The 26610-nt window shown below is 34.0% G+C and overlaps 3 protein-coding genes and 3 long non-coding RNA genes across 7 annotated transcripts; 5 read left to right on the forward strand and 1 right to left on the reverse strand.

Moving 5' to 3' along the window:
• LOC126671098 (uncharacterized) lies at window positions 1–606 on the forward strand. The gene is made up of 2 exons (XR_007638922.1): window positions 1–215; window positions 290–606. It is a non-coding gene; the product is annotated as an uncharacterized LOC126671098 (long non-coding RNA).
• A 668-nt stretch (window positions 607–1274) lies between these two features.
• Window positions 1275–2065, reverse strand: LOC126671097 (uncharacterized). Its single transcript, XR_007638921.2, has 2 exons — window positions 1764–2065; window positions 1275–1519 (listed from the first exon to the last, which is right to left on the reverse strand). It is a non-coding gene; the product is annotated as an uncharacterized LOC126671097 (long non-coding RNA).
• Window positions 2066–4577: 2512 nt separating this feature from the next.
• Window positions 4578–5605, forward strand: LOC126674310 (uncharacterized). 2 transcript variants are annotated; one of them, XR_007639505.2, is made up of 2 exons: window positions 4578–5132; window positions 5288–5605. It is a non-coding gene; the product is annotated as an uncharacterized LOC126674310 (long non-coding RNA). The 2 variants fall into 2 exon arrangements; XR_007639504.2 differs by having other exon boundaries at window positions 4578–4898.
• Window positions 5606–8101: 2496 nt separating this feature from the next.
• LOC126671597 (ammonium transporter 2 member 4-like) lies at window positions 8102–18670 on the forward strand. The gene is made up of 3 exons (XM_050365382.2): window positions 8102–8829; window positions 17586–17871; window positions 17953–18670. The coding sequence occupies exons 1-3, from the start codon at window positions 8242–8244 to the stop codon at window positions 18507–18509; spliced, it is 1431 nt and encodes a 476-aa protein (XP_050221339.1). The 5' UTR covers window positions 8102–8241; the 3' UTR covers window positions 18510–18670.
• On the forward strand, window positions 11505–12750 carry LOC130015196 (uncharacterized). The gene is made up of 2 exons (XM_056104916.1): window positions 11505–12096; window positions 12176–12750. Exons 1-2 carry the CDS (start codon window positions 11506–11508, stop codon window positions 12650–12652), a joined length of 1068 nt encoding a protein of 355 aa, XP_055960891.1. The 5' UTR covers window position 11505; the 3' UTR covers window positions 12653–12750.
• Window positions 18671–23316: 4646 nt separating the features above from the next.
• LOC126675420 (uncharacterized) lies at window positions 23317–26200 on the forward strand. The gene is made up of 4 exons (XM_050370059.2): window positions 23317–23683; window positions 23979–24173; window positions 24884–25062; window positions 25751–26200. Exons 1-4 carry the CDS (start codon window positions 23389–23391, stop codon window positions 26060–26062), a joined length of 981 nt encoding a protein of 326 aa, XP_050226016.1. The 5' UTR covers window positions 23317–23388; the 3' UTR covers window positions 26063–26200.
• Window positions 26201–26610: the final 410 nt, after the last annotated feature.

The raw sequence follows: 26610 nt of genomic DNA on the forward strand, positions 1-26610 counted from the left end.
GAAGCTGCTTATTGAAGAAGCACCTTCTCCAGTAAGTTATTTTTTAGGGATAGGTCATCCAAGCAGTTTGTTGACATCTGCCCCTTTTCAATTAGATGTGTTTACAGCTGTAAATTGGCTCATGTGGCAGCTTCCTGTCCATACTTTCTACTACCGCCATTTCATCTTTGTCCCTGCAACAAAAACAGTATATAAATCAGTGTTTGAAAAAGATGGTAAACCAATTTTCAATTCTCAACTTCTTCATCCATCTATTATTTACTAATGGAGCTTATTTAATTTGTTTCAGAATTGCAGATTCAGTTGCAAGATACAAGCATTCAAACGATGGAAATTTGTTCAATCTACATGTAAATTATTAGTCAAATAATTTATTTATTTACTTTTTATAGTCTAGAAGTGCTCTTTTTTAGTCCATTGTACCATTAACTCTTTAGTTGGCTCACATAACTTCACATTGTATATTTTATATGTACAGGGACTAACGTTAAAGTTGCACTAAAATCCAGTTAAAATTAAAATATGTGTATAGTTTAATTTTTATTTCTCATATATATCTAGATTTTACATCTGTCTATAAAAAAGAAGTTCAGTTTTTATTTCTAATTTATACTTGCACTCTTTGATTTCAGTTACAATGATAGCTAAGTTTTTTTAGGTTTAAAAATAGATAGTATTACTTCATAGGTGAGCTAAATGATTTATATATGATGTTATTTGTTATACTTGACTTTCAGTAATTCAGTTACATTGTTTGTCAAATTACATTTAGGTCATTTTACTGTGCTCTTATTAGTTCACAAAAATATGTAAAGTGGCTAGCTTTTACAAATACAAGACTGCACTGCACACTACACCAAACTTGGCTTTTGGCGGCACTCTATTTTCAGTGTAGGGGCGGTTTTAACCGCCCCTATAAAAGTCAGAGATGGTTTTTGAGACCGTCTCACGTGCGTCGCCTTTGTAGCCGTCGCTATATTGTAGAGGCGGTTTTTGTAAGCGCCGGGGTAAGACAGGCAGTCTCTAGGGGCGGTTGAAACCGTCTCTATGAGTAAAAAGCTATAGGTTGCCTCTAGGGGCGGTTAAAACCGTCTCTATGAGTAAAACCTGTTAATTGTTTCTAAAGGCGCTTAAAACCATCCCTACGGAAAAAACCTATAGGCAGTTTGCAAAGGGCAGTTTCAATAAGCTTAAAAAATATACTGGCTAATTTGCATCCTATACAACAAAATGAAATTTGATTCTACAAAAAACAGTAGCCATAAAAATCTGTATAGAAACAAAAAAATTTCTTCATTAAACAAAAGAAAATGAAAAACTGCCAGCAGAAGCAAGTTATGGTGCTATATTCACCGTTTACAAAATTATCAAAATAATTATCTCATGAGAAATATTCATCATCACACAATCGTCTGAAATTATCAAAATAATGTGCTTCTGTGTTGAAATCCCACTACTCTATCATTCCAAAGAAAAATGATTCATCTCATGTTGAAACAGATTCATACACAGCCCCAACCTGAAACAACACCAAGAAAAAATACAAATCAATCACATTAACAATGATCTATAGTATTCTGCACTGGCAACTTCAAGCAATATTCTAACTTAGAAGCAAATTTTTGTTAACAAATTCAAGAAGCACATATTCACAAGTTCCAAGTCTGTGCCCTACACCATTAAAGCGAAGGACGAAATATGAAACTAAATATCAAAATGGCATGAATAAGGAAAAGATAAAATGGAAATATAAATGAACTCACCCTAAAATTCAGATGGCTGATTAAGCAACAAAGTATAGATGGTAAAATAAAAAACTAGACCAACCTCAAGAATATGTTGCCAGTCTTTGTCAATAAGCTGCAAAAGGAAAAAAAATAAACAACGAACGAAATAGAATGTTCATTGTTTAATACCAGCGGATATAAAAACAGAAATGCGACGTACCTTTTGTATTTTTATATCAGAATTGTCTGTTTCTAAATTATCCTTTGCTTGGTTAGAGCTTTCCATGGTAGTGATCTTTGATAATCTGTCCTCCTTATATGACTTGTCCTGGGTTTAATATATGGTGAAACAAAGTAGAATTATTAAACTGCCTTACGTTGATGCATATATAATGTGAGAAAATGTAAAAATTGACTTTACCTTGCTCTTCTAGCAGTAGTATTGTCCGGGGAACGGCATTGGCACACAAAACTTTCAATTATGCGCCCACAGTAAAAAATGTAAAAATAGATCCAGCTGCTTTAAATTGATTACGAACTTATTTGATACATGAAAATATAGTTGAAATTCGGCCACTTAAAACCACCTATCACAGTGATAATTAGATGATTTAACAATTCGAAACTCTGTACTAAAAAAATGTCAATTGGCGTATAACCAACAATCTAACAAAAAAACTCAGTTCAATTGACCACGCTTATTTAAGATTAAATAATTTGGTCATACAATAAATGTAACTTTTTTTATTTGAAAATATTTATTAATAATATACAAAATGGTCAAAATTGAAATACATTGATATTTTTTTTAAAAGAGTGACTGGTTAAAATTAAATATATATACTAAAAATGGCTAAAATTAGTATTTTTGAAAGTTTTTGATAAAATTGACTTCATTCGAAACTATTTGATATTTTTAAAATATTAAATATTTGATATTTGATATTTTATCTAATTATGCTCCTCCCAAAGGAAAGTGAGAGTCTTTGTTATGTTTGGTTATTTATAATAAATGAATTTTAATGTTAGGCTATTTTTAACGATATATTTTTTTTGGAACTAGACTTGACATTCCATTTATGATTATTGATTAGGAGACTATATTTTTAATTGTGCTTTGATTATTTGGTTGACTGTGTGTTTTATGTTTGAAATACTCTTTGCCTTTCTTAAACCCCGAAGCAACGCGAGGGTGAATGTACTAGTTTTAATATAAAAGTGATCAGGTGGTCGCGGTGGATTCTGGTGGGCCACCAATGGTTAAGGTTATTTAAATATATTTTTTAATAAATTTAGAATTAATTATTTATCTATAATTAGGACTACTAAGAAAATATTAATAAATTAGGGAGGCGCGGGAGTGAAAGATGGAGGAATCTAAAATTTTGGAATGAAATTTTTCTCGGAATAAGTATGAAATTTTGAGATAAATTTTATAAATTTATCCTTTTATTTACAAATATGATGGTATTTGATTTATTTAATATATATATATATATATATATATATATATATATATATATAATATGTAAAATAAATTTTGTATATTTTGATTTAATTTAATTAATTAGTTAGAAAATATTAGTTATTTTTAATATATATGAATTTTAATTTTATAATAATATAATTCATTAATTTGATTTAATGATTTGGTTTGATTTTGGTTGGGTCATTATGTGATTTGTCATGTGGTTTGATTGGATTAGAAGTGATGCCGCATCAGCAATTTGTTGAGTTGGCAGTGATGTGGTGAACATGGTGATAAAAAACCAGTTCGATTAAAAAAAATAGCTATATAAAATATCAAATATGTTAAAATAAAATAATTAATCGTGCCGATTTTTAAAGGTTTTACTATAACTGATAAAAACCGCAAATGTTTATCATTTTATTGGGATTAAGACTATTTAAATTGATAAAATATAAATTTAAAAATGAACAAATTTTATATTTAAAAATTTAAAAATGAATAATTGTCCATTACAAGCTTTTCTTATAGGGAAGTAATACTTTTCCAAGGTAGTAAAAGAAGTTTTCATGATCGGGGGAGACTATTTGATGACATTAAATCCCAAACATTGTGAGAGGTTTTGAGAGACCGGGTATATATAATTGAAATTCTCAAATTTTTCCATTTAAATATTTCGGGTAATTGATATTTAGGGTTACTGAATTTTAATTTTATTTCAGTTATCAATCAGCGTTGACTTGAAATAACGAAAGATGCCTGTAATTTTTAATTTTTTTATTAATCACTGAACTTTAATTTTTTTTCATTCTATTTTTCTCCGGCCAAAAATGTTTAGACAGAAGTTAGAATTTATTTCTTTTACCGGAAAATCTTTCATATATGCATAATTTGATATAAACACTCTCTTTCAAAATTAAATTAAGTGTGTTTAAAAGTAAAAATAGCAAAATTTATTTGTTATATGTCAAAATCATGCTGCCATCTAAGCATTTTTTATTGGTAAAACTCGATCATTTGAAATAAAGGTGAAGTTCAGTAACCAATAAAAAAAATTAATAAATAATAAAAAAATTAGTAACTTTCATAATCAATTACCTTAAATATTTCATTTTATGTCATCAAACGAATTTTAATTGATATGACATTCATTTAAATTGATCATTTCAAGTTCTCAGAAAATAACAAAAAGGACACATAAAAATCCAATTTAACCAATGTTTCTTGTTTGGGTTATTTACACAAATCTCTCAAAAGTGGTCATGTCTAATATTTTTACCTCAGCTTTTTTATTTTTGCAGTAATCTCTCAATAAAATAGGAAAGTTTTCACAATTCACTCATAATCCAAAATAAACTGATTTTATAATAAAATAGGACAACTTTGCCCCTTCCATACGTCATTTACAATAGAGCTGTCTTTCTTTCCACAAAAATAACTAACACTCATCTTCAAACTAAAATTACATTCAAATTACCGCCATTACTGTATAAAAAAAGACCTAATCTCTTTCCCAAAATTGTAATCCTACCCTAAATCAAAGCTAATTCCTCCTTTTCTTCTATTTAACCACTGATTCAATGTTAATCTCAGTCAATTGCGGAGCAATTTAAATAGAGAAACATCACCGGTAGAACGGCAACAGAGCAACCTCGTCTAGAACATTTACACAATTGCAACTACTGCTGATCATATTAATTTTGGTAATGTTTTGTTTATTGATGTTTTCAATTTATTTGTCTTTTTAATCATTTTGAATTGTATGTTTAATTCAAGAATTCCATCACAATCCCACATACTACAGCTTTTCGATTGAGAGGTTTTGAACAGTAGTTGACTTGAGGTATTATTGCCCTAGATAGTGAATATGTTAGTTCAAATCTGCACTATTGGATTAATTTGATATTCGGTTACAACGAGAAAACCCAACAATAGAGGTATTGCTAGATTAATTTATTTTAATTTTCATTTTTTTATATGAATATTTTCCATTTTTTAGAAGCTGCATTCTGCTACTTGGTGTAATGCTTATTAATTTCTGGTGAATTTGTTAAAGAAATATAGACTGCCACTATCTTATATTATTTAACAGATGAAGGTGTTGATTTAGACTCAATGGAAGATGAGTTGCAGACATCAACAAATTGAAGACCAAAGTGCAAATTTTGGCCGAACCAACTTGGAAATTATATGATGGAAACATTACAAACTATTGGTCATGGAGAAGACTCATAAAGTTTTGATTAATTAAAGAATGCTAGTGAGAATTATATTTGTCCGGTGCAAATAAACTAATATGTCAATTATTTATTGAATAGAATGTTTGTAAGAACTAATAATCAATGATTTTATTTTTTGTTAATCATAGGAAATACTTTTACTTAGATATATCAAAATTTGTTTATTGTTAGATTGTTCTTTAAAATTAATTGCTTTACACATGTTTTGTAATATAGTTTTTCTTTTTATTTTACTTATTTCCAGGTTATGCAGCTAATGACCAATTTCTGTGTTTAACTTTGGCATGTGCAATTTCTTTGTATTTGTTTGTAAAATGTACTTTAAAGTAATTCTACATCAACTCAATGCAAACTAAATGTGAACTTATAATTAAATTTAAAGAAGATATGATTCTAATTTGATATTTGGTTTTAGATAATAAAATTTACTTCTAGTTCACCTGAAGTTTACTTCTAGTTCACTTCTAGTCGGTACATATTTTACTTCAAATTGATTTCGAATTTACAATTACTAATTAGTATATTTTTATTTATTTTGATAAAGATAAATTATCCAATTTGTAAAACAAACAATTGAAATTAAAATGATTGGAAAGAAGAAGACCTGGAGATTGTAAAGAGTAGTAAGACAAATTTTACTAAAAATTGAATTAATCTAGTTCAGTTGATATAGGTTCACATCCGGTTCACATCAGGTTAATTTTTAGTTTTATAAACTGTCAAATATATTTCAATTAAAAGAGATATTCAATATGTATATTACACTAAATCTTAAAATTCTATTTATATAAAATGTCATTTAAGATTGTAAAGAGTAGGAAGACAAATTTTATTAAAAATTGAATTAAGATAGTTCAGTTCATATAGGTTCACATCAGGTTAATTTTTGGTTTTATAAACTATCAAATATATTTCATTTAAAAGAGATTGAATCAATTTGTATATTATATTAAATCTCAAAAGTCTATTTATATAAAATGTCATTTAAGATTGTAAAGAGTAGGAAGACAAATTTTATTAAAAATTGAATTGATATAGTTCAGTTCATATAGGTTCACATCCGGTTCACATCAGGTTAATTTTTAATTTTATAGACTATCAAATATATTTCACTTAAAAGAGATATTCAATTTGTTATGACACTAAATTTTAAATTTCTCTCTATATAAAATGTCATTTAAGATTGTAAAGAGTAACAGGATAAGTTTTATTAAAAACTGATTTAAAATAATTCAGTTGATATAGGTTCACATCCGGTTCACATCAGGTTAATTTTCGGTTTTATAGACTGTCAAATATATTTCACTTAAAAGAGATATTCAATTTGTATATTACACTAAATATTAAAATTCTCTTTATATAAGATGTATTTAAGATTGTAAAGAGCAATAAGATAAATTTTATTAAAAATTGAAAATAGTTCAGTTGATATAGGTTTACATCCAGTTCACATCCGATAGATTTTCGATTTTATAGACTATCAAATACATTTAACTTAAAAGAGATATTTAATTTGTAATCAATTTAATAAATTTTTATTTTTAATATACATTGAAATTATTTTTTGACCTCTTTCAATGTTTGAGTAATTTCAAAGTTATGTATTTTTCATTTTTAATATATAATTTTGTCATGCAATAACCTCAAGCCACTTTCTCTTTTCTCAAATATTGTATCACAATAGATGTAATGAAACCGTATAAATGTAATCATAAAGTGAAAGCTTAAAACCTTCAATATACCATTTTAATAACCATTAATGCACAATGATATACAAAATCATTTCCTGCATAAAGAAGGAACATTAGTCACTTCAATTTATCACTTCAAGTCTCCAAGAATTTAGAAAACAGATACACTAGTCATTTCCTGCATAAAATATGAACATAACCGTTATTATGAATTCAAAAGTTAACCAATAACATATTAAGCCTCTCTATAAGCTTTTGAAAATGGTAAGACGATAAAACAACAATTCTGGAATCTTACCAACACCCATTCACCTTCACATAGTCATTCTTTGTGGATTCCAATTTAACAAAACATCAGCCTTGTCATGCTCAATTACTGTAATTTTTGCTTCAGTATAGTCAAAACTCAAAAGTTAAATAGAGCTCTACCCATCAATTGTACAAATTCAGTTCTTAGACAACGAATATTTAAATGGAAATTCAAAATCAACATTAAGCAAATTAAAAACAAAAGTTAAACTTGGCCACCTCTACCACAACCCATCCAACCAACCACGCAAGCGTAATAATAGGATCGGACTATAATGGCGGCAGCTGTGAAGATGAAGGAGAAGAGTTTAATGAAGAAGGTGATTCTTTTACTGTTAATAAATCGTGAGGGCTGAAGAAGAAGAAAGGGGTAAATTATTTAGTGTAATACAAACACAATAAGAAGCATATACCATAGGAAGGGATAAAATAGGAATGACAAATATAAAAAGGTAGGCATGAAAAAAATGTTTTAAAATTGAGAGATTTTTACAAAAAATAAAATTCTAAGTCACTAACATAAACATTTGAAATTTTGGGGGATTTCATGTAATTTTCTCTTCTTGTTTTCTCAATCTAAATGTTTGCTGGTGGTATTACATGATTGATCTCTTCTTTAAAACAACAAAAAAATTACAAATCTCACTATCAAATCTAGCGACGAAATTTCAAACATCCTTAGCCGGCAATTTAACACCCAAAATTAGAGTACAAAAGCGACCATCACAACATTGATCACATCTATTTATAAATTAGTCTCTTTTAATTAGCCTTTAATTCGTTAAACTAAAAAAATTAACCAACTAATGGAACTTCCGTCAAACTTATCATTTGACGAAGCTAGTCCCAAATGGATGAACAAAGGCGACAATGCATGGCAATTAACAGCGGCCACACTCGTCGGCTTACAAAGCATACCGGGCCTCGTAATCTTATATGGTAGCGTGGTAAACAAGAAATGGGCAATAAACTCCGCATTCATGGCATTTTATGCATTTGCAATGGTCATTGTATGTTGGGTAGGATGGGGTTACAACATGTCATTTGGCGACAAATTCGTCCCCTTTTTAGGAAAACCTGCCGTCGCCTTAGATGAGAAATTCTTGCTAGAAAAAGCATTTCTCGGCAACTTTCCGACCGCGACAATGGTGTTTTTTCAGGGAGTTTTCGCTTGTATAACGTTGATTTTGATCGCTGGTTGTCTCCTCGGACGGATGAATTTTCGAGCTTGGGTATTGTTTGTTCCTCTATGGCTCACATTTTCTTACACAATTGCTGCTTTTAGCATATGGTGTCCTGAAGGATGGCTCGCAAAACTTGGGATTATTGATTTTGCTGGAGGTTATGTTATTCATCTTTCTGCTGGTGTTGCTGGTTACACGGCAGCTTTTTGGGTAAGCAATTTATATTAAAACTCAAATTTATATCCATTTAAAGGTCCAATAAAACCAAACTACATAGTAAAAATTAGTCAATTTTGTCTGTAATTCATCATAAACATGATAAATTTTATCTACGGTTATGATAGTTCGGAGACAATTGAAATCAATATATTGATAAAACTTCTTTTTTGATGAATTGATATCCATAAAACTTACAAAATAAAAATATGAATTAGATTATTCTCTTATTCATTAACAATTGTTATTATTAGTACATTTTTAAAAATAGTTAGTAAACATTCAAGAAAAATATATGGGAACTATAGTTAAACTTTGACTACACCTATTTTTTTTTATTTAACTATTTTTAAAATGTATAAAAATAATTATAAGTTAAATTTACCATTTATTTCATGTATTATAAAAAATCATAGTTTTTATAAGAACAATATTTTTCTGCAACCTCAGTTGGAGGAACTCCTGCTATCTTACCAACGTGGCAGCCCTATATGGGCTGTACATATAATAAACAATTTAAGCTATAAGAATGTGTTTGATGAATGTTGTAATACTGTTTATTCCTTAATAATACTATTTTTGGTTAAAAAGAATTATTTAACTTATAACTTACATTTAATATAATAATTTAATAGTATTTTTTAATATCATTTAATTCATTTCTTCTTCATGTATGGATTTTTTTTTTAATTTTATCATTTATCTAAATAAATATATCAACTAGAAAAAAAATTATTATATAAAACATTTATATTCTAGCATGAAATTATTTATTTGTTTGTATATGATGGAGTCTGCCTTCTGAACCGGTGAGTAAAACCTGCAAAACAGGGTAGAAGCTAACCGGACGGTGGTTGTCCGATTAACTCTCCGATGCTAAAGTCAGTTTAGAGCTTTGAGCAGCGTTTTGAGTATATGAATGTAATTGTGATTCTAGGCATACCTCGTGCTCCTTTTATAGTAGTCGAATATACCTAGTAGAGTTGTATTAGGCAGGTGAATCCTACTTTATAGGGATTCGGCAATATCGTAGAGATTCTCCTGATTTGTCGTGATCTACCTTAATCTGATAAGAGTCCTATTTAGGAACGTCTTCCTAAATAGTCTTATCTTCCTAAAGTAGAGCTTATCCTTCCATATGTAGTGTTTGTGTCCGAATAGGACAATATTTCCATACTTAGTCGATTACCCGAATCCCGGACCCGACGCGCTTTCGGCGGATCATGTGGGATTCGGTCTTTATGTCACCGAATCTTAAGAGATTCGGCGTCTCCTTCATATCTTCGGATCTTCAGGGGGAGTCCGGTATCACCTGAGAGTGGATCTCCTGCAACTCGGCTCCATTATACTTACAATAGGATTCGGTATCCATCATTAGCCCCCCGCAAGTGAGCTGAAGTAGTTTGGCATTTATGCCTTAGTGGATTTTAGCTCTTTTGGAGCTGAGTTCTCTTATACGGGCGAGTCGTTTTGTATTCCGGGCGAGTCGTTTCATATGTTTGTGGGTGACGTTTCTTCTTTAGTAAGATTCTGTGTTGCCACGTGTCGGCATTTAGTGATTCAACGGTTAATGATTCAAAAACTCTTTGTATTTAATCTCTTTGCATTTCTTCTTTTCCCTCTTACTTGCTTTTCGAATTTATTCTTATTTCTTGCAGCTATTTCCTTTTCGTTCTTTGTTTGATTATTTGGTTCTTCGTGACTTGTTTCATCCAGATTTTTCAGGTATGTTCTCTTTTGTCGCTTGGATGTTAATATGGTTTTCTTCTTTGTATATGTTCTCCATGATTTATATTCTGGAAATTCCCTTTCTGTACTTGGTGTTCTTCGACGTGTTCTTCAACGTGTTCTTCAATATATTTCTTGTTTGATCCTTATTCTGTATTTATGTTTGTGATTTCCTGTTCTAGGATGCCTCTTAGTCGAGTGGAAGATGCATGCGCTGCTATGGCTTTTACCAGATCAAAGCTTCGTAGGGATGAAGTCTTAGATATCTATTTTAAGTATAGCTTTCCTTTCGATTATAGGGTAATATTACCTGGTGTCGATATGGCTGCTTCCGATTCTCCAGGATCTTCTTGTAGGGCGGTTCTCTTCGAAGAGCAATTTGCTGCTGGTCTTAGGTTTCCTTTAGATTCATTTTTAGTAGAAGTGTGTAGGGATTTAAAGGTTGCTCTGGGACAACTTTATCCTGGTACGATTAAAGTAGTGCTCGCCTTTTCGGAGGCGTGTAGGCTCCGGGGTTGTGCCCCTTCTCTCAACGTGTTGTATCATTTTGTAGACTTTAGGAAGTGCGATGGTTGCTTCGTTTTCGCCCTTGGCAGAGAAGGGCGATCTCGTATTTATCTTCCTTGCCTAACCAGTCGCTGGCGAAGGCGTTTCTTTATTGTTTACCATAAATTTGCTTTTCTTCATTTTTCGGATGGTTTTTCTTCTCACCAAGTTCGGAGTTGTCCGTCTCCTTTAAGTTTATCCGAGTCAAAACTTGCTTTCGACATATCTTCCTGTGGTGTTGTATCGCGTCCCATTCTAGATGTCTTGGTCAATAGTCATCTTCGGCGTCGATGGTTTCCTTTGGAGGATCCTCCTCGAGGCTTGGCGGATCTTTGCTACTCTTTTGTTCAAGGTATATTAATTTGCTTAAGTTCTTTTTGATGTTTCTTTTGTAGGATGTCTTCTTCTTCTGACGATTTCCTTTCCGGGTTTCAAGTAGATTTGGACGTTCCGATGGGTGGTCCTGACGTTCCTATCGCCAACATTATTCCTGGCGACATTGACGTGGATGTGGCTCCTGTTGATATTCCCATAGCTTCCGTCGAGATAGCGTTGCCTGCGGGTGGTGAGGTTATTGTTGTAGATGATGATGATGACTTGGCTGATCCAGTAGGTGACGAGGCGGTTCCGTCGCTACTTCCCCCTCTAGCATCATTTACCGTCTCGGGGGGAGTTGGGGGTGTGACTTCAGAGGGGCTGGTTGTTGCTGATTCGGGAGAGATTTCTCTGGGTCGAGACCCGGATTCTCCGTCTAGGAAAAGACGTCGAGTTGGCGATGGTTCTCCATCGAGGGAGAGTTTTCCTGGAAACTCTTCTTCTGCTCCAGATTTGGTGCAGTGGGTCGAAGGTCAGGATCCTGCTAGTTTGCTGAATCCTAGAGTGCTAGCGGAATATATCCGAACTTTGGCGATTCCTGATGATGTCACGTGGTTTTGTGGTAGGCCGGGTCAGGAGCTTTCCGATCTGGCTTGTTTTCATGGTTTCTCTGTAAGTGCTTTCTTTCTTGAATATAATATGTTTTTTGTATTCAGTTGTTTCCTTATTTGTTTGTTTCTGGTGTTTGTAGGCTCTTCAATCTGTTCTGGTATTGAACGACCGCCGACAGTGTGCCGAGGAGGAGGTTGAGCGTCTGTCTTCTCTTTTGGCGACTTCCGAGTCTGAAAGGGCAAAATTGAAGGCCTCTTTGGAAGAGCATGATTCCCTTCTGGCGCAGCTTAAGGCGCAGGATGCGATTAATGATCGCCAAGTGAAAGTGATCGAGAAGAAGACCGATGACTTGACTCAAGAGATTGAGGAGCTTATTCGAATCAATTCCCTTGTCGGTGGGGAGAGGGACAGTCTAAGATCGGAGGTTGAAGGTCTTCACATCCGTTTGCTAGATACGAAAGCTTTTTACTCTGCTTTGATAAGCGAGTATCGCCTTGCGATTGGGAGGAAGCTTCTAGAGCAGAATCCTAATATTGATCTTTCTGGGGTTAACGGGTTGGATCCCCAGGCCATCGCTCGTGACCTTCTTGTCAAGATGTCTAAAGACCGTGTCTAGTAGTTTTTCTTTTGATTGTATTTGCTAATGTACTAATTTTGCTTTTTGTAATTCGCAATTTATGAATATATTTTCTTCGTGTTTCTTCGAAATGCGCTTTCGCCTTATATCAATTTTTATGTACTTGTCTTGCCTCGAGGGTTATTCTAAACCCTGTTCTTGGCGTTGCTTTTTATAGAGTTAATCTAAACTCTTTTATTTTTGTTTTTGTTTCGAGTTAATCTAAACTCTTTTTTGGCGATTTGCCTTTTCTGAGTTAATTTAAACTCATTTTTTAGCCTTTTGTGGCGATTTGCCTAATTTGGCGATTTTGCCTTGAGTTAATTTAAACTCATTTTCTTGGCTCTTAGCCTTTTGTGGCGATTTGCCTAGTTCGGCGATTTTGCCTTGAGTTAATTTAAACTCATTTTCTTGGCTTTTAGCCTTTCTTGAATTTGATCTTTATTTTTTCTTCTTTCATCTTTGATTTAATCATTCGTGACTGTTCTTGATTTTTATTTCTTTATTGGTTCGTCTGGCTAATCAGATAGTAGCAAAATTGAACTTTTATTGATAAAAAGATGGCATACAAAATATTAAAGATAGATTTGACGCCATCTGGTAAGACGTAAAGTCGTTACCGATGATGGGTCGTTTTCCATTCCTATTCTTCCTTCTTTTCGGTCTTGTTTTCTTGGAGATCCACCACTGACTCGTCATAGCACTTCTTGGCTATTCCTTGGTCTCCTCTCAGCGTCACTACTCCCTTTTCGGTTGGTATTTTCATTGCCAACGCTCTTATGCTGGTTACTGCTGCCGGATCATGGAGGAAAGGTCTTCCTAGGATGGCATTGTATGTCAGTTCCATGTCCACTATGTTAAATAGTGACATGATTTTCTTGTTTATTCCTCTTTCTGGGCCGATTATTACTTCCAAGGTGACTGCTCCCAGTGGAGTGATGGAGGGGCCACCGAGTCCTGATAGCGGAATTGGGACTCGGCGTAGCCTTGACGCCGTTCCTCCCAGCATTTTGTATGCTGCGTTTGTCATGAGGTTTACCGCGCTTCCTTCGTCGATTAGGATTCGCTCCATGTTCCAATTTTCAATGATAGTAGTCACTACCAAAGCATCGTTGTGGGGTGCTTTGACGTGTTCATAGTCTTCTACATCGAAGATCACTGGCGGCATGTGAGTTTCTCGTATGTTCATTACTTCCTTCCTCTGCTTCCTCCTGATCGTAGAGCTGCTATGTCCTCCACCATTAATCATGTGTATGGTTCCCAGAATTTTGGATGGGCGCTCGTCTTCTTTTTCTTTCGGCTTGTCTTCTCTGTTTCTTTTTTCTCCCTTGTCATTGCTCTTCTCTTTTCGGGCCACAAATTTCCTCAGCTCGCCTGTGTCGATCATTCTTTCGATCTCGACCTTTAAGTCTCTGCAGCTATCCGTTTCATGTCCGTAATCGTCGTGAAATTTGCAGTACTTTCTGGTGTCTCTTACCTCTGCTTTCATCTTTGGTGGCCATACCACGTTTTTGACGTTTTCTTTGATCCACATGAGGACATTAGTTCGGCTGGTGTTTAGCGGAGTGAAGTTATTCTCGTCATCTCTGGGATCATATCTCGATTCATATCTTGTCTGGGGGCGAATCGTCTGTTCTCTTCGGGTCTTCCTCTCCTGTCATCAGGTTTGGACTTGGTTTTTTCTCTGGATCTCTCTTTTGATTCTTTTCCTTTTGCTTCCTTTCCGCGGATCGCCCTTCGCCCTTCGTCTAACTCGAAGTATTTCTGGGCTATGCCCATTAAGTTCGAGAAAGTTGTGGGTTTATTGACTAGCAGCTTGTCCACCAGTTTTCCGAATCGCGTCCCTTCTCGCAATGCTTCTGTCGCCATGTCGACGTTCAGGTTGTCTATCTTCATAGCTTGCTTGTTGAATCGTTCGATGTAGCTTCGCAGGGTTTCTCCTTCTTCTTGGATGCAGGCTCTCAGGATACTGGTAGTGGTTTTAGCTGGGATGTTTGTGAGATATCTATTAAGGAACTCTGTTGAAAGCGAAGCGAAGCTTTTGATCGAGCCTGATTTTAATTTGTTATACCATCTCTGGGCTGTGCCCGTGAGTGTGGTAGGGAAAACCCTGCAGAGAATGGCGTCTGATACGCTGAGTAGCCCCATGGTCGCTGTGAACCTAGAAGTATGGTCTCGGGGGTCTCCTTCCCCATTGAAAATTGGCAGGATCGGCAGCTTCATGCTGTGCGGGATGGTTTCCTCCATGATCTCGGGCGAGAGGGGTGATCCTTTCAACCTGAGGTCGTCTATATCCAATTCTTCAGATTTTAGTTTTTTGAGTGCTTTGGCGATCTTCTCTTCTAAATCTTCTTCCACCACATATGTGGCCTTGCTTTTTTGGGGTGTCTCTGACGATTCGCCCTCTCCTTCTTGGTGTTTTTTCTTAAATTGCTCTTTCCCTGCATCTCTTTCTTGTCGCTTGCTCCTTGGCGGGGCGTCTTCTTTTTCCTTCTCCCTTCGTTCGTCTCTCTTTGAATTCAGACCGCTCCGGGCGTTCTCCTGGTTGTGCTCATTTCTGGGTGTCTCCGGTGATTCCTCGTTAGATTTGTCTCTGTTCGGACTTTCCTCGTCGCTGGTTCTATTTTCTCGCTGGTTTCTTGCTTCGTTTCTTTCTCCGTTCCCTCTGGTTCGTGGTTCCTTGCTTTTATTGTTTTCTGCCCTTGTCTCTCGTCGGCCTGGGTTTGCGTTTTCTGTTCTTTCTCTTCTTCTGGGAGCTGTAGGGCTAAAATTTTCCCTTAGGATTTTCATAGTTTCTTCGTGCCTGTCGTTTGTTCTTTTGGCTTCGCTAGCCAATCTGTCAAGATTTGCCTGTACTGATTCTAGTATCTTTTTCAGTATTTCGTTGTGTGGATCTTGTGCTGCTGCGTTTGGTGCTTGTTCTTCAGTGCCCAGATTGAAAGCAATTGGGTTGCTTCCCCTCATCGGATTAGTTTGGTATTGGGGTGTTGAGAAAGAGGGCCCTCCGGTATTGCCTTTTTCCCCGGAGTTGTGAAGCCCGTCTTCCGTCACGTTGATTATCTCCGGAGTGCTTTTTGGGTCCATTGGTTGTTTGTCTTTCAGGTTTACTCTTTCAGAAGTCATCTTCTTCAATGAGATTTGTTTTTGAGTTCAGAAAAGCTCCTTATTTTGAAGTTTAGTTGAGCTTTTCCCACAGACGGCGCCAATTGATGGAGTCTGCCTTCTGAACCGGTGAGTAAGACCTGCAAAACAGGGTAAAAGCTAACCGGACGGTGGTTGTCCGATTAACTCTCCGATGCTAAAGTCAGTTTAGAGCTTTGAGCAGCGTTTTGAGTATATGAATGTAATTCTGATTCTAGGCATACCTCGTGCTCCTTTTATAGTAGTCGAATATACCTAGTAGAGTTGTATTAGGCAGGTGAATCCTACTTTATAGGGATTCGGCAATATCGTAGAGATTCTCCTGATTTGTCGTGATCTACCTTAATCTGATAAGAGTCCTATTTAGGAACGTCTTCCTAAATAGTCTTATCTTCCTAAAGTAGAGCTTATCCTTCCATATGTAGTGTTTGTGTCCGAATAGGACAATATTTCCATACTTAGTCGATTACCCGAATCCCGGACCCGACGCGCTTTCGGCGGATCATGTGGGATTCGGTCTTTATGTCACCGAATCTTAAGAGATTCGGCGTCTCCTTCATATCTTCGGATCTTCAGGGGGAGTCTGGTATCACCTGAGAGTGGATCTCCTGCAACTCGGCTCCATTATACTTACAATAGGATTCGGTATCCATCAGTATATATAAATTTCTTTTAAAAAAAATTATTTAAGAAACATAATAGAAAGAAAAAAAATAAGAACTAAGCATAATGCAAAGATAAAAAAAATATGTTTTTTTATGGATAAAAGAATAAAATATTATTCAAATATTAACATAATATGATTCAAAGTGGCAATTTGGGAATACTTTAAAACGATAAAACAGACAAATAGTCTATCTATAACAAATATAAAAGTGTATTCGCGGGGGGAACATTTCCATTTACGGACAAAAATACCCTCTACATATTTTATCCAAGTTGATATTCCTAATTGTGACATATAAGAATATTTGTGCTTAACAAATAGAAAGATGACATTCCTAACCCATAAAGGAAACATATTAAAAATAATTATCGCAGTAGCTACCATTATGTATTAAATTCCTAATCGTAAAAGGAATTGTGCAACAACTATCATTATGTGTTAGATTCCTGATCCTAAAAGGAATTGCACATATATATCACTATATATAAAAGAATATGACGAGTTTCATTAATATTAAATAATTATATTATAATATTTGTGTTAGAGTTTTGATATTTTTAATATTTATTAAATTATTAGTTATTTACTATGAAAAATAATATAATTTGTTTCAATCATATTATCATTTTTTAATAACAAAAATATCAAAAATTAAATCTATTGGTTAATTCTAACTTTTTAACATTTTCAATAAATGAAATTAAAATTTTATAAAATAATTAAACAAAATCAAATAAAAAAACACAAATCTAATAAAATTTAAATAATAATATATTCTTAAAAAAATATACAATTATAACATAAATAACGGGTCATATATATATCGTTAACGTGCGTAGCACGTGGCCAAAAAAACTAGTATATTTAAAACATAATTTTTGATAACATAAGAAATTAAAGCTATAATTGTTTTTACTAAATTTATTTATTATATAAACAGCCTATATAAGACTGCCACGTTAGTAAGGTAGCAGGAGTTCCTACTATCAAGATTGTAGGAAATTATTATTCTTTTTATAATATTTGAGTATTTAATAACTATTTCCTAAAAAAACAGTAGTTTTAATCTAAATAGAGGAGCTGATTGTAATTATTTCTATAAAATATTGACCGTGTAACAAAAAGGTGGGACCCAGATCGGAGAAGGACAGGGTGAACTCCCCGCCAAACAATATGATTCTGATGCTTGCAGGCGCAGGACTGCTTTGGATGGGGTGGAGTGGATTCAACGGTGGAGGACCCTTTGTAGCCAGCGTGGATGCATCTCTAGCCGTCCTTAACACACACGTATGCACTTCCACTAGTATACTCACTTGGCTCCTATTGGACACTTTCGTCTTCAAAAAGCCCTCTGTTTTTGGTGCCGTCCAGGGAATGATTACCGGTCTCGTTTGTATCACTCCTGCTGCAGGTTATTTTACTATTACACCCTTCATTTTTTAAAATGTGTCAATTGAATCCATTTTAACTAAATCTTCATTATAATTATCAGGAGTTGTACAAGGTTGGGCAGCCATGATAATGGGGGTAATTTCAGGTAGTATTCCTTGGTTTACAATGATGATTCTTCAGAAAAAACTGAAGATCCTAACACTAATTGATGATCCCTTGGCCATATTCCACACCCATGCTATTGCGGGTGGTCTCGGAGGTATACTTACAGGATTTCTAGCTGTACCAAAATTGTGTCGACTTTTTTTTATGGTTCCTGATTGGAAAAAATATACCGGGTTAGCATACAGTTTCCAAAATAATGAAACTCGCGCTGGATTTAGACAATTGGGAATTCAATTATTAGGTATTGTTTTTGTTACATGTTTAAATATTATTACGACTAGTATAATTTGTTGGATTATCGGATTAGTTGTTCCATTAAAATCGTCTGAAGATGAATTGCAAGTCGGGGATTATGCTATCCACGGAGAGGAAGCTTTCGCATTATGTGAAGATCGAGATGGGAATAAATTTAAAATTAATAAGCATAATTCAATTTATGATGGTGAAAAAGAGTTATCTTATTTTCAATCAAGGTCTTTTACTGAAGTGTAAATGGCGCAAGTGATATTAGCATCTATAGCCAAGGTTCTATCTGTCTTAATTATTCATGTGTGCATATGTTCTGCACTATTGACATAATGGAAGCATGGAATTATGATGTAGAAACTATATTGTTTCTTTTATGGTTAAGCATAGATTGAATCACAGTTTTACAAATACAACGCGTTTTAAATTTTGGCAATGTTGAATAATTATTTCCAATTTGAAATACCAAGCAAATTTTGTTATGAAAAATATTAATCTGAACAGCGAAATATACATTATTTTGACAACTTCATCATCCTAATATCCTTCTATTAAAAATTTGAGTGGGTTCGTCCCACCTTTGGCAGGCGTTGGGAAAATGCTGGAGTAGAGTTCAAGCAGGGGGGAGATGGACGTTGTGTGATGGTACTTCCATCCGTTTTTGGTTGGACCCTTGGGTCGGGGAAGGAATTGCTCTTTGTCAGATTGTGTTAGCTCCCATTCCTGAGGAGATGATGTATGAGCTTGTTGCGTCCTTCGTTGACAATGATGGCTGTTGGTGGTGGGGAAAATTTGCAAATTTATTTCCCAACTCTTGGCTTATTAAAATTGTGAATGTCATTCCCCCTAGACCTAAAAACGGGACTGACTTTATGTATTGGGGCTTTTCCAGTTCAGGCAACTTCTCAACGAAATCAGCGTACAAGGCCCTAGAAGGTAATGCTGGGTATGTTGATGATATTCGTTGGAATGTGGTTTGGGAGTGGTCTGGGCCTGAGAGGATTCGGTTTTTTCTGTGGCTGTTGGCCCATGATAGGCTCTTAACCAATGTTGAAAGGGAAGGAGGCATTTGTCTAACTTATCTACTTGCCCTAGGTGTAATGACGGCGATGAAACCAAGGAACATGTTTTTAGAGACTGTTTCTTCTCTGAACTTCTTTGGCAAAGGTTTATCTCCCCTGATCTCGGTGGGGATTTCTTCATTTCGCCATTTGAGTCGTGGTTATATCTTAACTTGCAGGTTTCTGATATTAGTAGCAGAAGGAGGAATTGGGTCTCTACCTTCGGGGTTATCTTGTGGAGTATTTGGAATTGGAGAAATAAAATGGTGTTTGAGGGTAAGATGTCTTCAATTGAATCTTTAATGAATGACATTGCGAGTAAGATTCATTGCATTGAGCTGGCCAGTGGTAACAGACAGAAGATTGGATCCGGTCACAGGATGTATAGAGATATTTTGGTCAGTTGGTCTAGACCGCAGCAAGGGTGGATCAAAATTAACACTGATGGGGCTTATAATCATGCTACTGGGTATGCTAAGGCAAGTGGGTTAGCGAGAGATGAAGCCGGTAACTGGTTGGGGAGTTTTGCGTTGGGAATTGGTAATGACTCTGTTATTGGAGCTGAATTTAGGGGAGTTTATCATAGGCTGCTCTTGGGTTGGAAGCTCAAAGCTTCTAAAGTGCTGCTTGAAGTGGATAACAGTCTGGTAGTGGATAAGATTAATTCGAGTTCGAATGAAGCTGCTGGCTATTCAAATCTGGTGAATGTTATCCATGGTTTGTTAAAGAGGAACTGGGAAGTGAAGATTTCTCATGTGTATAGAGAAGCCAATTATGCTGCAGACCATTTAGCGTCGATTATGGATGATGGTTCTATTGGGATCGTTTGGCATGATGTTCCCCCACCTAGCCTGATTTCGTGGCTGAAGATGGATGTCCAGGATGTCTCTTTTAATCGTGGTGTCAGTAACTATTGCTAGTTTTCTTTTTCTAGGCTTTTGCCTCCCTTTTTGTACCCAAAAAAAAAATTGCCTAGTGTTTAAAATGCAAAAAAAAAAGATAGTTCGTCACATTACGATATAGAAGTTAAATTTGTCCCGAGACCCTTATATTTGATTATTTTTATTCAAAAAACTCCCATTCAGAAAAAGTTAGGTTTTCAATTCCTAAATTTTCTAAAATTTGATCTTCATGCCCTTTTCTGTGTCTTTCCAGTCACTCGATGATTTTATTTTTCTTCCGGTCATACAAAAATTTTGAAAATCAAAGTTTGGCAAGTACATGTATCGGAAAAATAATTTTTTCAAAATATGGACTTTTTGAATAAAAGTGATAAAATATAGGAGTCTCGTGATGGATTTTGCCAATTTTAAATTTCATATTATAGTTGCAAAATGTGCTAATTATAATTTATTTTACAATTAATCCTAATTTCTTAAAGGTTTGCTCAAGTACTTGAGTATCTAGATTTTAATTGGAAATCTAATCAACCTGATAATGAATTTGAGGAAATCCTAACCCGCTAGTTCGAAGTGTTGTTTTTTCCTTCAATAAATTATTGAGCAAATTACTCTAAGACCCAACACGTTTTCATAATTAACAGTTTAGTATCTTTTGTTTGGAAATCAAACGACTTAATACCTTAATTTTTATTTAGGAAACTATAAGACCCTTCTGTTAAATGTAGGTGCTCAATCATTAACGAAATGAATGTGAGATACCAAATCCTTTGAAAATGAGATACCAAATCGTTTATATAATTGAAATTGAGTTACCAAATCATTTATATAATTGAAACTGAGGTACCAAATTGTTTGAAGTAAATTTTAAATTATTAACAGAACTAACAGAAGGATCTTATAGTTTACAAAATCAATTTTAAGGTACCAAATCGTTTGATTTTCAAATAAGGAGTATCAAACTGTAAATTATGACAAACATGAGGAGCCTTAGAGCTAGAGTAATTTGCTCTAAATTATTATCATCCTTTGAGTATATGCTTTATGCAGGATCAAATGGGTGTGATTCTATATAATGATATTATAATTAGAAATCAACCTGATAATAATCTGTTTCTCTCTATGTATATGAAGTAAATATCATTATATTCAGTTAATTTCATGAGACAAAATGGTACAGTAACTTGCTTTTGTTAAAATAATTATTGATCTCTATTGTTGGCACATGACGTACGGTCTAACCTAATGGTTAAACTTAAACCACTCCGTTCATGTTAATTTTATCATAATATTTTTATAATAGTAATTTATTATGATATGACTTAATTATCTTAAAAATCTTGAAGGTTACTCAATTACTATCATGTTTAAATACTTTTATAACTATATTTATTGATCGGTTATAATATTTATTAATAACGAATTTGGTTCTCACAAGTATTTTTCTATTTTTAAACATGCTTTCGTCATTGGTCCGCCTCAAATTACCATATTGCCCACCCTATCCCTCTAGATCTAACAGGTCGCATTATGTATGTGAGGTTGTACCGAACAGGTCGCATTATAAAACGACATTTTAAACCTTCTACATCTAAATTAATTTTCACTTGAACCGGATGGGTCTGTTGCGAAAACAGCTCTCTAAATTCAAATTTTAAACGGCTACATACAAAGAGATAAATTAATATTTAAATAGTTTTGTACTTAATTGTTTTTTTTTTTGAATTATATAATCAAAATTAAGTTTTTTTATTGAGTTGTAACTGAAATATATACAAACTGATTTATAGTTGATCTAAAATGATTTTTTGGTTCGGTTAATTATCTTGGTAAAATGGATAATCAAATTTCATTAATATTAATCGTTGGAAAATAAAAAATTAGTGTTAATTACTCATTACATATAAATATAAAATTAGAAGATAAATTATAATATATGTCCTATATAAAATGTTATAAGTAATGCTTAATCACAAAAAAAAACCTCATCTTTTAACCCCTTTTCAGTTGCACCCTGACGTTGCACCTTAGTTCGCACCTTTGGATTTCGATTCTACCCTCAAAATCAAATTGGATTTTTTTCACTCGGAAAAAAATCATAAAAACCCTTATAAAGTACTCGTTTGAACTCTTTTCCACATAAAAAGTTAAAAATGGATGATTTACTTTAACTTTTTTTAAATGAAAAAGAGATCAAATTAATACTTGAGGGTGAAATTGAAAACCAAATGTGCGAATTAGGGTGCAACTGACAAAATTACAACGTCAGGATGCATTTGAAAAGGGGGTAAAAGGTGGGGTTTTTTCTGTAATTAAGCCTATAAGTAACTATAAGATTTTCAATATTTTATAAAACAGAAATCGAACTAAATTCATCAGACTTTTAAAATTTTTTAATCGTAATCGAACTAAATTAATTTAAGATTCTTGTAAAATCGGAATTTATCTGATTCAGTCGATTAATTAAGTTATATTTGAATACCGCACATTTCTAATTATCTAGTATAGTATAAGTGTATAGAATAAAAAAAAATTCATTTTCAGGTCCTTAAACTATACATGTTTTGTTCATCCGGTCCTTAAATTACTTTTTGTCCTTATCTAGTCCTTCAACTTAAAGAAAAATCATTTTCGACGTTCAGGGACTTGAAAATGCTTATTTGCTAAGTTAGAGGACCATATAAGAATAAAAAATAATTTAAGGGCCGAATGAATAAAACAGGTATAATTTAAGGATCTAAAAGTGGATTATTCCAAATAAAAATATGTATTTGGGGAAGATGTATATAAGAATTGACTCATTAGTTAATCCCTAACTTGGATTTGACTTCTTCTAACCATAGATTGTAATTCAATTGAATAATAGTATTATAACTTGAGTAAATGATGAATTGATCCCAATATAATCCATCTTAGCAATTAAGTACATGAATTTGAACCAAAACTAAGAGTCAGCCTCATCCCAAGTTCATCTCACTATCTCAATGGCCTTTTCGCAATAAAGTTAAAATCAAAGGACCAAATAAACAAAAAAGCAAAATCTAAGAAAAATATAGCAGTTGGTAGCCAGTTACCAACAAACGACCTAGTCTCTCATTACCAAAGTCATTGTCCCCTCTTCTTCAAATCAAAAACAACCTCTGAATTCCAAAAACACACAAAAGAATGTCTGAAAGTGGCGGTGGCATGACTGTTCTAGACGGAACCCACCTCAGATCTCTTCAAATATCCTTACCGGAATCCACCGTGATAATCACCGGAGCTCAGCTTCTCGAGTTCGCCGATTCCAAAGTCTCTGAGTCACTCTTTAACCTCCCATTGCCTCAATCTATAAAGTCCGCCGCTTTTCAACGCCTTGACGTATCTAATGACATCAGTTCATGGCAAACTGAACTTACCAGAGAAGCAGCCACTACTAAGCTCGATCACTATATAACCGCCGTCGCTGATGAGCTTAAAGGTATAAAATTTACTCCACTTTGTGTTATACTCTGTACGGTCCATAATATTTATGGCATTTGAGAATTTTTTTTGGTCCATTATATATCACTCTAGAACATCAATGAGGTTTACCAAACGGGTCCCAAGACTAATTCAATTCGAGCAGTGTAGGTTCCTCGCGGGTATATAAATCAAGACGTATTTTTTTTAATCTATATAAAATAGCCAAATGCGACAAATATTATTGACTAGAAGGAGCAATATTTTAAGAATTTGATGTTTTTTAACGAAAAGTTGTTGTCGTTTTTGTTTAGATAATCCGATGGTGATTTCAGTTTTGGATGGGAATACATTGAGGGTGTTTTTGGAGGATGAAGATGATTTTGCAATGTTAGCTGAGAATTTGTTTACTGAGTTGGATACTGAGGATAAGGGAAAGATTAGCAAATCTGAGTTGAGGAATGCTCTTGTTCATATGGGTGTTGAAATGGGTGTTCCTCCTATTCAAGGTTTGTTTTTGTTTGCTTATCAATATATTTACTTTTTATGTGATTTTAGAGGTTCATTTTTTATGTTTAGCTTTCTTATTAGCATTTGGGTGTTTGGAATATAAAGAGTATGTTTTGTGATGCATTGCCTTTGGCTAGATGATCCAGTAACCTATGTAGCACGGACACGGTTACAGGCAAACGTGACACTTGGAGACATACACGGCGAAACAGTGTTATTTTAAGGTTTTCTATGTTAAAAATGAAGTTTTGTGCCTGGAACAAGTCTCCTATACGTTTCAAAACGTTGATAGAGTGAAGTGCTCATGCTACTTAGCCAGTAACTTAACTATTGAGCATCTATTTATATCGTATGCCCGTTAAGGAATCATCAGAAGCTCAAATTGCACCATGCCTATTGCATTTTCACCAATGATCAAGAGGTGACCGAAGAAGCAACTATACAGGCTGCATTAATGCTTGTTGTCAAAATACTAATGTCTTTTGTTTCTTTACCCTTTTGCAACTAATTGAGTATTGCACAAACTTGCTGTATCTTGATGTGATTGCCTCTGGTTTTTGGCTTTATATATAGTGTGTATCCTTTTTGTCTCTTAATTAAATTTTGTAAGCTTTTTTGATAGAATATTTTACCAGTGCCATTTTTATTAGAGATTGTTTTTCAAATTCCATAGGAAATTGATGAATGTGTGTGGCATGTATTTGAACAGATTTTCCTTTGCTAAATGATATCTTGGAGAAGCACGGAGCTGGAGAAGGAGATTTGGGCCAATCACAATTTGCAGAGTTACTTCAGCCTATTTTACAAGAAATTGCTGATGCGTTGGCTAAAGATCATGTTGTTTTTGTCCACAACATCAAAATAGTTGACGGTTCAAAACTCAGAAAGGTATCGTCAATTTAATTAACCCCACATGTCAGCATTGCTATGCAGACATGTTTATTAGCAATAACGTTTAGTGTGATCGATTGAAATTTATTTTATTTAGTTTCTAGTGTTGTTTGATCCAACGATGAATTATCTATGCTGCTCCCATTCCATGTACCCACCTTTTAGCTCATCCAATATTTGTTGCGAGAAATTTGGGATCTAGAAATATGTCGTTGGGGGAAGTTCTAATATTTCTCATTGCTTCATAAACTTGTAAATATGATAAGATTGGTGCAATGTTCAAGATAAATTAATCACAAGCATCAGAATACCTATAAGAATTAAGCTTTTAAGTACTTGATATTTCAGCACACAAATGCCTAATTTTAGTCAAATAAAAGGCATTTGGATTGTCCACCAGTATGAATCTACAATTTATCAGTTGACTTAGCTGGTTTATAAATCCTAGAAATCACAATCGCATAATTTTAAAGGTTCGGCCAATTGAAACTTGGATCTTGAGTTATATAATTGTTATACATATTCACAAATTTCGCAAGTCGACCTCTATATATTCGTGTCATCATGTGTATGTTTTAGAAATTTAATGACAGCATGGTGCTCAGAATGTAACACAAGAATTTTCTTTCACAATTGACATGGGCATGTATTCATATTTGCAAATTCTTGTGTCTTTAATTTGCAGCTTTTGATCGATGATAAGCAACTGAACAAAGTTACGGAGAAAATATTCCAGGAAAAACAAAGCACAAAGGATGGCCAAAGCACAGAAATAATCCGGGGTTTTCTTGAGAAAAATGGAAAGAAGTTGGGCTTCCCACAGTCAGAAGCCAATGAGGCGGTGATTCTCCTTTACGATGCAGTATTTGCCGACATAGAAAGTGGAAAATGTGCTGCAGAATCAGATGATGAATTTAGGGAACTTGTGAAGGAAATCCTGGAAAAAATTGCGGACCAGCTTGATGCCAATCCTATTTACTGTGATCTCGACAATTGAGTGAGTAACAAGCTGGTATCTTTCATCAATTTGTTCGGGTAGCAGTAGAAGAAGTGATTGTTGTTTGTGCAGCATTACATTATTACCCTCCTGAATTTTCATGCAAACTTATATCAAGAATTTTCATGCAAACTTATACATACCGGTATACATTATAACACCAGTGAATACTCAAACAAGAATTTTCTGACTATATGTTTCAGCTTGGTATGGATCCTATGAAACATGTTTTAATATGATCATACCCTCAGTGAAAACTTGAACAAGAATTTTCCGATTCTGAGTTTTCTTGTAAATATCTTATGCTTACATGTATGCTTGACTGATGATCCAAGTTTATAGACTACACACTCCTAATTAGGAGGTGTAACCAAATCGAGTCAAATCGTGCTCGCTGTTATTTGAAATGAGTTCAAGCTATTCAAACCAGCTGAATCGAATTCAAGTATTAAGATACTCGCATCGACAAACTCATGTCCAATCAAAAAAATTGATTTTTTTGACTCGACTCTAAACATCTACAGCATTATCAGTCCGTTAAGAGTGCT

This window comes from Mercurialis annua, linkage group LG3 (assembly GCF_937616625.2).
Source record: "Mercurialis annua linkage group LG3, ddMerAnnu1.2, whole genome shotgun sequence".
NCBI lineage: Eukaryota > Viridiplantae > Streptophyta > Magnoliopsida > Malpighiales > Euphorbiaceae > Mercurialis > Mercurialis annua.

Excerpts from the sequence above, each read along its gene's own strand:
- LOC130015196 (XM_056104916.1), top strand. The coding sequence starts at position 11,506 with ATGTCTTCTTCTTCTGACGATTTCCTTTCCGGGTTTCAAGTAGATTTG. Across the intron at positions 12,097-12,175 it reads CTTGTTTTCATGGTTTCTCT|GCTCTTCAATCTGTTCTGGT; the intron begins GTAAGTGCTTTC and ends TGGTGTTTGTAG.
- LOC126671597 (XM_050365382.2), top strand. The coding sequence starts at position 8,242 with ATGGAACTTCCGTCAAACTTATCATTTGACGAAGCTAGTCCCAAATGG. Across the intron at positions 8,830-17,585 it reads GTTACACGGCAGCTTTTTGG|GTGGGACCCAGATCGGAGAA; the intron begins GTAAGCAATTTA and ends TGTAACAAAAAG. Across the intron at positions 17,872-17,952 it reads TTGTATCACTCCTGCTGCAG|GAGTTGTACAAGGTTGGGCA; the intron begins GTTATTTTACTA and ends TATAATTATCAG.
- LOC126675420 (XM_050370059.2), top strand. The coding sequence starts at position 23,389 with ATGTCTGAAAGTGGCGGTGGCATGACTGTTCTAGACGGAACCCACCTC. Across the intron at positions 23,684-23,978 it reads CGTCGCTGATGAGCTTAAAG|ATAATCCGATGGTGATTTCA; the intron begins GTATAAAATTTA and ends GTTTTTGTTTAG. Across the intron at positions 24,174-24,883 it reads GGGTGTTCCTCCTATTCAAG|ATTTTCCTTTGCTAAATGAT; the intron begins GTTTGTTTTTGT and ends GTATTTGAACAG.